Source organism: Habropoda laboriosa, unplaced genomic scaffold, assembly GCF_001263275.1.
Source record: "Habropoda laboriosa isolate 0110345459 unplaced genomic scaffold, ASM126327v1 scaffold776, whole genome shotgun sequence".
NCBI classification, from domain to species: Eukaryota; Metazoa; Arthropoda; class Insecta; order Hymenoptera; family Apidae; genus Habropoda; species Habropoda laboriosa.
The window spans coordinates 99,368-110,826 of NW_017100876.1; the positions used below are offsets into that span (position 1 = coordinate 99,368).

The 11,459-nt window shown below is 40.4% G+C and overlaps 1 protein-coding gene across 1 annotated transcript in view; it reads left to right on the forward strand.

Annotated features, from left to right (window-relative positions):
- The window catches only part of LOC108577474 (eye-specific diacylglycerol kinase), a 94,167-nt gene that overhangs the window by 72,495 nt on the left and 10,213 nt on the right, over positions 1 to 11,459 (forward strand). The window contains exons 3-4 of the mRNA XM_017940630.1: positions 7,377 to 8,044; positions 10,066 to 10,460. Coding sequence (XP_017796119.1) covers positions 7,377 to 8,044; positions 10,066 to 10,460 — 1,063 coding nt within the window. The remainder of the gene's footprint in view (positions 1 to 7,376; positions 8,045 to 10,065; positions 10,461 to 11,459) is intronic.

Genomic DNA, 11,459 nt, shown 5'->3' on the forward strand with positions numbered 1-11,459 from the left:
CCGGCGGTGAAATTTGAAAGGTAGCTTCGATTCGACAGGCAACTGAATACTGGTGCACAATTTAACCTATTGATTTAGTGATTAGCGGTGGATCGACTGTTGTTCCCTCACACTGGACCATTCATGACCATTTTCTCTCTCTCTCTCTCTCTCGATCGCGTGAAGCGAATTTATTCGCTGAAACGCGCAACCTGTGGCTTTTTCATTCTCTGACGCAGAGTGTGATGTTGTTTACTTTGTTTCCGAAACGAACAGATTTTTTTACTTTTTCCTTTTATATTTTTTACTAGCTTTTCTCTCGTGGAAACGATACCGAGAATGTTTACAGTGAAAAATAGCAGCAATTTAAGGGATTAACTCTCTCGCGACTGTGGTGTACGTAGAGAGAAAAAAAATTATGGAAAATTTGAATAATTCGCTCGTTTATTGTTACAGTACTCTGCGTCATGGGATGTATATGCTGATATAGAGCGTGGATTAATATAACACCGGGGGAAAATTCACGACAGTCCTCGTATTACATAGTGGATAAATTTCCAGGCTGTAATTGGAACTATCTCGTGACGTTAAATACACGTTTCACAATTTTTTTCTTTTTTTTCTGTTCGACGATCGAATCCTCTGTGTCCTTTTATCAATATTTTCATAAAAAACCGCTGTGTGCATCGCCGTGAAACGGTGTTTCACCAGGTTTTCTGCGATAATACGTGACCAGGTTTGAAAAATAGTTGATAAATTCGTGGTTGAACCGTTGGAATCGGGCGATTGGTCCGCGGTACACTGAGAAAATAGCGAGTTGGAACAACAGAGACGAGATTCGCCGTCGTCCCTCTCGAGCAAGCAATCCAATTTGCTCCCGAGTATAGTCGAAAGGTGTCTGCATCGTTGAATTTGAGTGCTCCCTAAGATCTATCTCTCTTTCGTTTTCTCTCTCGATAGAAATTATATCGTTGAAGAGGATCAATTAACCGATTTCATCTCGCGGTGCTTTTCGATTTTTCTCCAATTTCTTCGACTAAGTATGCACATTTTTAGATCGATCTTGTCCTATACGAGAAAAATGATTGGTCTTCGTGAAAGAAGGAATCACAGAGAGAGAGAGAGAGTCATGTAGGCCAATATAAACCGCGACGGCCGACTAATATCGGTAGGGAAAAGCTTTTTTCTTCAAGAGGAACCGAAACGAACGACGTAGAAGAGAGGTTCGACGAGGGTCTGCCGACCAGCCTTGACCCTCTAGAGAAGCTGCTTTGCCTTCTCCCTCTCGACCGCGTTTTTCTCACGCTCCGTGGAATCGTCACAATTTTTTTTTTCTTTTTTTTTTTATCAACGTCGCAGCTTCTCGACAACACAGGCCAGGCCAGGCAAGGTAGGTAGGCTTCGTCGAACCGGTAATATGTTCATGTGTAGTACTACGCCCCCTGAAGCATCGACGAACTTTCGTTTACATGATAGCGTTTTTGTTTCGACCACGTCTCTACCGTTCGCTCGTTTATCGCTTTGATCATCGCGTGTAGACAATGGAAACCGATGAAGCTTTTAAATCGTTTGAAACGTGGCGAACGGGATGACGAGGTTTACACGTGTACCGTCGATTCCCGGAATTCACGCTCTCTCTCCCTCTCTTTCTCTCTCTTGGATTCACTCTCTATCTGTCTCTCTCTGAGATTCACTCTCTCTGTGATTAACTCTCTCTCTGTGATTCACTCTCTCTCTGAGATTCACTCTCTCTGTGATTCAGTCTCTCTCTGAGATTCACTCGAACTGTGATTCACTCTCTCTGAGATTCACTCTCTCTGTGATTAACTCTCTCTCTGAGATTCACTCTCTCTGTGATTCAGTCTCTCTCTGAGATTCACTCTCTCTGCGATTCACTCTCTCTGCGATTCACTCTCTCTGTGATTCACTCTCTCTGAGATTCACTCTCTCTCTGTGATTCACTCTCTCTCTGTGATTAACTCTCTCTCTGAGATTCACTCTCTCTGTGATTCAGTCTCTCTCTGATTCACTCTCCCTGTGATTCACTCTCTCTGTGATTAACTCTCTCTCTGTGATTCACTCTCTCTGAAATTCACTCTCTCTGTGATTAACTCTCTCTCTGAGATTCACTCTCTCTGAGATTCACTCTCTCTGTGATTCAGTCTCTCTCTGATTCACTCTCTCTGTGATTCACTCTCTCTGTGATTAACTCTCTCTCTGAGATTCACTCTCTCTGAAATTCACTCTCTCTGTGATTAACTCTCTCTCTGTGATTCACTCTCTCTGAGATTCACTCTCTCTGTGATTCACTCTCTCTGAGATTAACTCTCTCTCTGTGATTAACTCTCTCTCTGAGATTCACTCTCTCTCTAATTCTCTCTGATTCTCTCCTTCCTTCTTCCTCTAAGTTCACATATTTTTCTTCCGTTTCCCAGTTCCACCTTTTTCCTTTCTATCTTCTCCTTTTTCGGTTTACTGTTGCGGCGGGCTCTTTAAACGGCATGCGAATTCTGCCAGATTGCAGAGGCACGAGCTTCACGCTTCGTGTAAAAAGCTTCCGGTTCTTGCTACGAGCACATACGTTAGACTCTATGTACTGCAAACGAATCGATTTTCCTTGAATGTGTTTTTACAACAGTTTACAAAACAGCCTGCTTGAGGCTGTACCGAGCATCTTAGCTTTTCCTCCTGCAGATAACCCTCGTGGAACTGGGTGGTTAGGTTGCTGTAAAATGTTGCGTAGTGGGAAATCGTGTTACGTGGGATTAAATGCGAATCCTAGAGATTAGGTTATAGGGACCGTGGAAATATACCGTTTTATTTTCCCTTCGAAGTTGGGAGAATTCTACGAATGTCCGTCGAGATGTCGTGCATAAACTTTTTCTAATTGCATTCTTTAATTAATACTTCGTCAATTCCTTTTATTTTCGAATTTTTAGTAAGACCAGGCTAGTATTATAATTTCTACAGCAAGCAATTAAAAAATTAAAAAATTTTGAATTTTTGTGCATTTTAAAAAACAGAAATTCTCAGAAAAATCGTGAAAATTGCAACGTTCGTAGAATTAACTTCCAAATAAATTAACGAATGCATTTCAACTACATTATACAATCTTTTAATAAATATAAACACAATTTTTGAAATTTTGATATTTTTACTTTACAATTTTCATAACAAGCAGTCGCAAAGCTTCAAATTTATATGTTAAACTTTATTTAAAAAAATGCAGAAATTTTCAGAAAAATTCTGAAAACTCCTAGAATCAGCTTCGAATCCACAGAAAAATCTTCAAAAGCTCCCAATATTAATACCACTGTGCACCTACTCTAAACTGTACATTAGCACTATACACTCGTTCATTTCTTTTCAATTTCCCAACTTCGTCAGATCATCCTCCTAATGTCGAAATCTCGTGTTGCACAGAGATTAGCAGAAAACTTTTCATTCCTACTTTCTTCACGATGAAGAAGAGGAAACATCTGTTTTCAATATCGCGGAACGATATTACCGCGGGAGGGAAATAATTTTCCAAGAGTGGCGTTGGAAATAGGGAGATTGCCGTATTCTTGGCCGTAATTTCTATCGATTATGCCATTAAAGCGCCGCTAACGAGGCTCCCCAGTTTTTTGAACGCCGTTTAATCCGATTTCGCGCGCGTTGCGGTTCTTTTTTCTTCTCGAGCAAAACCACCGCTGCTAAGAGGATCCTAAGGCTTTTCGTGGACTTCTCTCCTTCCTCTTCCTCGAACAGAAATTCCTCTCTTCCGTTCGTTCGAAGCAAAACGATCTCTATCGTTTTGATCGTTCGTTCGTTTCCAATTCCCCCAGTTAATTATCGCGCTCTATTTTCTACCTTTTATTACTGAACGCAGTTTTCAACCGGTGTAATTATAAAGAATTACACAACGCACAGGTTAATTGGTTAGGTGAACGGTGTTACATAAATTCGCGTATCTTTTGTAATTACGAAATCGCTCGTCTTTGAATGGGAAGAATTGTTGTAAAATTGGCTATAATTATGGGGTATTTTCGTGGACACGCTTAGTTGTTCTACTTCTTCTCCTCGAGAGAAGAAAAAAGAAGGATCTCTCCCAACCGTTAATTAGAAGGTGCTCGAGGATAGAAAACGACGACGAAAGATCGTTCGTTAAAGTCACTTCGTTTAGCGTATTGCTTAACCCGTCCCTCGTGTCAATTCGACACATTTTTCCGGTAAAAAATTGTATTATTCGGCTATTTGTAGAAAACATTTTACCTTTATTTTCTATATTTAAAAAAGAATTTACAAAATTAATTATTTTCGTTTAATTGGTTTTTGGAAGTGACGTGGTGTAAATGCTTACTCGCGAAGTTGTTTAACAAAAATATATTTATTCAACCGATAATACTTCAACTAATTTTAAATGTAAGGCGATACGATGCGCGTAGAAAGAAGGTCTACGACAAAATTACTCCTGCCTTTTTCGGGGCTCCCTTAAGTAGCCCCTTTTCCCTGGGAAGGTCCCAGGAAGTGGGGGCGTGGGGCCTGCATTGCCGAGGCGATACTCTTGTCCTCGAGGACGAAGAAACTCGGAGATGTTTGGAAAAACATCTCTCGATTCTTCGCCTCGAGGGCCAAGAGTCGCCAGGCCTAAGTACGTAGGTCCCCCGTGGCGGTCGCCACAGATTTTTTACCATTGTGTCGAATTAACACCGAGGGACCTGTTAAGATGCGAAATTGAAGGACGGATGAGGGTTGAACGTGTGTATTTTAACACATTCGCATCGGGCTATTTTTCACAAACTTTTCTATAAATCGGGGGTATTTTAGTGATCTAAAGGTTTTGGACCTATTGGTAGTCCTCTATTCTCTCTTATAGTTCCGTACACTCTAATTTTATGTTGTAATAATAATTCAGCATTTTGGACGCTATTATAATTATAACGCAAGGATTACAATCTGGGTGAAGCACAATTTATACAACGCGAGCGCGTGTCGTCTTCCTCTCCATCGACGCCGAGCAAGACAATCTGCCTATCGGGGGAAACAAATGACGATCGGGCCTCGTCTTTGGCGCCCAATACAGTAAATTCTCTACAAGTGTCAGTCAGTTTGGATTCTACAAGTGTCAGTCAGTTTGGATTCTACAAGTGTCAGTATAGATGGTCCTACGCCTAGGTCTGCGTCATTGCTGCGCCTATGTTATCTCGCTCGCTGTCAGTCAAGCGTACAACGCTACACCACTCGGTTTCTTTTACGAGATTTCACGGCTCGACAAATCATAATAGAAAAATATAATTTCTTTAATTTTACTTTTTTTCATCTGAAATTTTTTTTAACATGGTGAGATTTTTCTGATGAAAATGATATCAAACACGATATAATTTGAACTTTTCTCGTGTTCAAAGAACACGAGAATTCTCGTTTCCCGATGCGAACGTGTTAAGAGACGTGTAGATATTTAATTGCAGGATAAACGAAGTGGAAAATGAGAATGTTTCTTTTTGTAATTACATGTTTCTACGCGTGTCTTTTTCTGCAACGATTGTACAGATGCTCGAGGAATGATTGATTACACTTGCAGGTGAAGATAAGTAACACGAGTGCTCTTAGATGATCACATAAATTTCGATATTTACGTCTGGTGATGTCGTTTTTCATACCAACTTTTATCTCATCGATAATGCATAATTCAGTATCTTTGCTCTGTCTCTGATGCTGAGCGTGTCCCAATATGGCGCTCTTGAGGACTTCGAAACGCTCCACCGCGACGATACGATGGTAATTTTCGGTGATTTAAACGTACAAAGGTCGTATTACACTTTACGACCGATGTTGGAAAAAAAGAAACAATTGTCGAGAGGTTTCTTGCTCGTTAAGGGAGATTTTATGAAGCACATGTTTAAACAAAAATCCGGCAGAAAAAGCTTGTGAAAATTTAATGAAAGCGATGAATAGAGGGACCTGCATAATTTCACAGAAAATTGTTCTTCTTTTAACGCAGAAATTAACAGCTGGTATTATTCGTTTCAATTTTCACCGTGTAATTCATTTTAATTTTCACTGCCAACGGCAAATGAAATTTGCTATTTAAGACTTATAAGCCCCTAATTACATTTACTATACAGGTTGAAAGTATGGTAATTCTTCGTTGAAAAATGAGTGAAAAATGTGAAATAAAATTTTTTCATTAGTGGCTTAACTTTGGAGATAATTGGGTTTGAACATCCTTGGGGCACGTTTGCACGAGAGCACCAGTTTCAGTAATTCCTTAATTAATGTAATGAAATGTAATTGATAAAACTTTGTCGCTCTGCGTTCTTGAACCTAGAATATCTTTCGATGAAATGCATCTTAGCTATGTAAATGCAAACATCCCCAATGGATTTTCGAGCTCGATTTTCTCAAAAACTACGCTTCGAATAAAAAAATTTTATTCTTCATTTTTTCGTTTATTTTTGGAGGGAGAATCACCTCCTGCCCAATTATACAATACTTTCAGCCGACAGATTTTAGTGCGCAATGCACATGGACAGACGTTGATTATTAATTAGAAGTGCACGAAAGGCGCGAATTGTACAGTGTGAGTAAATTTTCAAAGCGTCAACAGCAATGAAAGGGTTAATTGTCAATCGCCTTCGACGACCCTCAGAATACGTCGTCGCTAACAAATTTGACCCTTCCTGTTTTTATTAAATTTAAAAATTACAATTTTTGTTCAATGCCGGCATGTCCCCGGGCGCGATCCCGCTGCGTGCGGCCCTGTGTAGGGCGATCCATGCTTGTTGACCGGTCTATGACTTCGCGTCTCTCTCGGAAGACAGACCACCTGCGCACAGCGGCTAATTTGCGTCTATCGTCATCCCCACCTAACGCGAGCGAAGCGTTTGCGCCGTCGCATTACCGGTGATCGGCATTCTTAGCTCGATTCTTGTCTCCTCCGTTTAACTTTTCGTCGATCGTTGCTTCGATCTCCGTCGTTTATAACCTCCATATGCACCGTGCGAATTGCCATCTTTTTTTATTCGCTTCGTAAGTTTAAGTTGAGTGAGTGTTTCGTAAGAAATTATGTGTCTAATTTCCACTAGGCACTAGTGCGTTCGATCTGTACATGAGAATAAACGATCACTAGTTACACGTCGCCATTTTTACTCTCCACGTGGTCACCATCTCGCAAGCTTCTCGTCCAATCCACCAGCACCCAACCGAAACAATTTTCTTCAAAAAGAAATAAACTTAACCCTTCCTACTTCTATCAAATTTAAAAATTACAAATTTCTTCAAAAAGAAATAAACTCAACCCTTTCTATTTTTCTCAAATTGAAAAATTACAAAGTCCTTCAAAAAGAAAATTACCACAATTGCACTAACAACGTACACAGTGCGACTGACGAATAAAACCTCCGAAAACTTTACAGAAACATGGACCACGGATGAAATGCGCGGCGTGCCGCGTGGTGGCCCACGCGGTCTGCGCCGTGGGTCTGAATTTCGCCTGTAAATCGAGCTTCCGTGACGTGGGTGTGCGTCAGTACAGAGAGCAGACGAGCACGCATCACCACTGGGTCCATCGTCGTTCGCAAAAAGGGAAATGCGCGAACTGCGGCAAATCGTTCCAATCCAAGCTAAGCTTCTCCTCCAAAGAGATCGTCGCGGTCAGCTGCAGCTTCTGCAAGCTCGCTTATCATAACAAAGAGGCGTGTTTCAACGTACAGAAGATCGGCGAGAACTGTGAACTCGGTGTTCACGCTTCCATCATAGTGCCGCCGTCTTGGATCGTGAAGTTGCCTAGGAAAGGTAGCTTCAAGAGTAGCCTGAGGAAATCACCGAGGAAGAAGAAGTCCGGCAGCGGTGCAGGCACCGGTGCTAGCAGAAAGAAGTCGAAGGAGAAGGACAAGGAACTGGACAAAGATCAGGGGAAATTGTGGGTGGTGAAGCCGATACCTACAGCGTCGGTGAAACCGGTGCTGGTTTTCATCAACCCGAAATCTGGAGGAAATCAGGGTGCTAAGCTGTTGCAGAAATTCCAGTGGCTGTTGAATCCGAGGCAGGTCTTCGATCTGACGCAGGGCGGGCCCAAAATGGGGTGAGTTTGTGGATTATGTGTTTGAAGAGGGTATTTCTGAGTTGAGAATATAATTTGGTGGAATTATGAATTTTTTTTGTATTTTTCTAATGATTTTAGTAGTGTGTAAGTTACAATAAATTAGGATTTTGCGTAAAAAGTTAAAGAGAGGGGAAGAGATAGGGAAGTTATTATTATCTAAGTTGAAAATATAATGCAATTCTTTTTTGTTAATTTTAGTACAGTGTAGGCTATACAATTTAGGTTTTTGTGTAAAAAATTGAAGAGGGGGAAGAAATAGGGAAGCTACTATTGAGTTAACAGTATAATACAATTTAATAGAATTTTTGCTTGTTAATGTTAGTAGGGTATAGGTTAAAATAAGTTAGATTTTTGTGTAAAAATTCAATTAATTTCGAATAAGTTATTGTACTTTTTCACATTTTGTTTTATGGGAGAGACTCAGATATGGTAAGGTTAACAGAGTACATACATATGTAGTTGGAGGACCTTCACTAGCCACTGATTCGTGGTAGATCGACTATCGATTGTTTAGCAATCTCTTTCATATAAAACTGTCTCTTTCCTAGGAGAATAAATAACAATTCGTCAAAGCTATCGATACCGCAATGTTGGGTTTCCGATTATTTTTTTTTCCAATTAATCCGCGTAATATTCGATCTTTTGAAGGGTCTATTTCAAAGCGGGGAGGAAGCGAAACATTTTGTACGACACTTTCTACACCTAATAGAGAGAGTGTGTCCGGATTTTGGCAAGGAATTAGGTTAATTGAATGGAAATTGAGATGAAAATGAATTGATTCGATGGATTAGACGAAAGGGGACGGGATATTGGAAAATATGATAAATGAACAAGAGGTTTAATTAAAGTTCTACCGGTTGGCTGGTAGCCAGGAAGTGGCTGAATAAAGGTTGTCGCTACGGTATTATCGAAAGTTCCTTGGGAAGTTTATTCAGAAGTTCAGACATAACGCTCGGCTGTATTCATGACGACATAAACAACATGTCCGTGAATATTACACCGTCACTGTGCAGTCAGACAATTATAAAAGTTCCTTGAAACTCGGCTGTTGATGAATTTCTCTCGTTTCCCCCCTTTTTTTTTCTATTTGTCGAGCAAATCGAAGCTGCGCGTCGGATCGCACTCGTTCGTGCGATCCGGTACCGGGGTGAGAGGAGCGGGGCGATATTCCGGCGCAAACCGGATTGTCTGCTTCCAGACAGTTCCTTTTGAACGCGCAAGCGAAGAAGATGTTAGCGCACCTCGTGTACCAAGCATTGTATTTTACGGCACTTCGCCAATAGAACATAATCGTGAACCTCAAAGTTTTCCATATCTATACTCGCGAGACTACCCACAACGCATATCGGGAGGTATTGAAATCGTAATAATTAAATTACGAACGAAACACGGTTTTTCTTCCTGTTTGCTTCGTACAAGAGAGCAGGTACTTCATTTTTCATTATTCATTGAAAGCTTGAAATTTTGTTTGCAATGAAACCGCATTCAGATGGAAGTGGTTGAATGCATTTCAAATAAATCACAGACAATGAAACTTATGGTAATTAGTTTTATTGTTCGAACGTTGCGAAGTTGAGCGTTATTATTTATTATTTCAAGTTTTTTTTCTTTTACTTCGAACGAAGCTTCGGCGTTAAGTCAGGAATGCTGAATGGAGAACTGGTAACTGGTTTTGATGATTAAAAATTTCAGCAAAAGTGCTTTATTTCTCTCTCAACTCACTCTGTTTGAGCTGTATTGAAAAACATTTCATCTTTGATGCTTTTTTAGCCGTCTACATATTCCTTTGCGATATTCAAAGATTTTAATATTCAAATATTCAAGGATTCCAAGATTTAAAGATTCAAATATTCATTAATTCCAAAATTCTGAAATTGAAAAATTCAGAGATTCACCACCGACTAAGCAAATTTCTTTAACACCACTATCATCAAAATTCTACTCCCAAATTATTCAAAGGAAACTAAAATAAAACTAAAACTACGACTCAACATTTCCAGGTTGGAATTATTCAACAAAGTTCCGAATCTCCGAGTTCTCGCGTGCGGCGGTGACGGTACAGTCGGTTGGGTGCTGTCGATCCTGGATCAAATCGGTGCGAATCCACCGCCTGCAGTGGGTGTACTTCCTCTTGGTACCGGAAACGATCTAGCCAGAGCTTTAGGTTGGGGCGGCGGTTACACAGATGAACCGATCGGAAAGATCCTCACGAATATCGGTGAGAGCGACACAACGTTGCTGGACAGATGGCAATTGGTGGTTGAGAGAAATCCAGATGCTCAGGGCGACGACGACACCGGAAAGGGCAAGGAGAATCTACCGCTGAACGTGGTTAATAATTACTTCTCCCTGGGCGTGGACGCCCATATAGCCCTTGAATTTCACGAGGCACGAGGTTAGTCCCGATGGTCCCATTCCACAGTCCCGCGCAATGCGCAACAGTTCGTTTAAATTATGTAGAAACGGTCCGTTGAACCGTCGAAGCAATACGGGGAAAGCACTTGAGAACCTGTTGCGATGAAAAATTTGTCGGACGAAATTTCCGGGTGTTTCTGGGAGGAAGCGTTAAACGTGTGTATAAGCTTCTGCTGGTATATTTACGTCACGGCTTACGAAGCGAACGCTTGTTCGTTATTTAGACGTTTATCGTGGGTTAAATGTTGGATTAGGTGTATGAATTAATTCGGTGCACTTTCTTCGTAATGTCTCGACGATCTTTTTCACTTAAAATCGCAATATTTCTTTAGAGAGGGAATTCGTCAGTTACCGGATAAGTGGAAAAATGATCGTCCAAACTAATGGAGATTATTTTGAACGTTATCTCTTTGCGGTCGAATCCCGAGATATTCCCGGCAAGACGTTCTTATCTTCTAAATTCTCTGTGGACCTTTTACCTACAGAAACGGGGGAAAAAGTGCACACAGGTTAAACAAACTCATTTGAATAAAATTTATACGTTTTTTAGGCTACCATGCCTACGGACAATGACCGCAAAGAGTTAAAATTGTCTTTGATATTTTTGTAAATAAAGATTGAAATTTGTGAGAAAAGGTAACGAATTAATTAGTACACCTAATATTGTAATCCATTTTTTTTCTTGAAATATTTTAATTTAACGTCCATTAACGCGTGAAATTTTAAAGTAACCATTTCTCTAAAAATTTGCGATAGGGGTGAACAGGGAATTTTTAATTTTCAATGTACCAACCGGTAGTGACAATTTCACAATTTTTCACGCAATACTTTTCCCACATTTCTCTAACCAAAGCAGACAAAGCGAAGCGAGATTTCGCGTCGATAACATTAAAAACACTCTCCTCTCTCGAGTTTCAATTCAACTCAACGTTTTATTACCTCGCACAATATTAAACTGACGTGTGAGAAACGCGTGCAA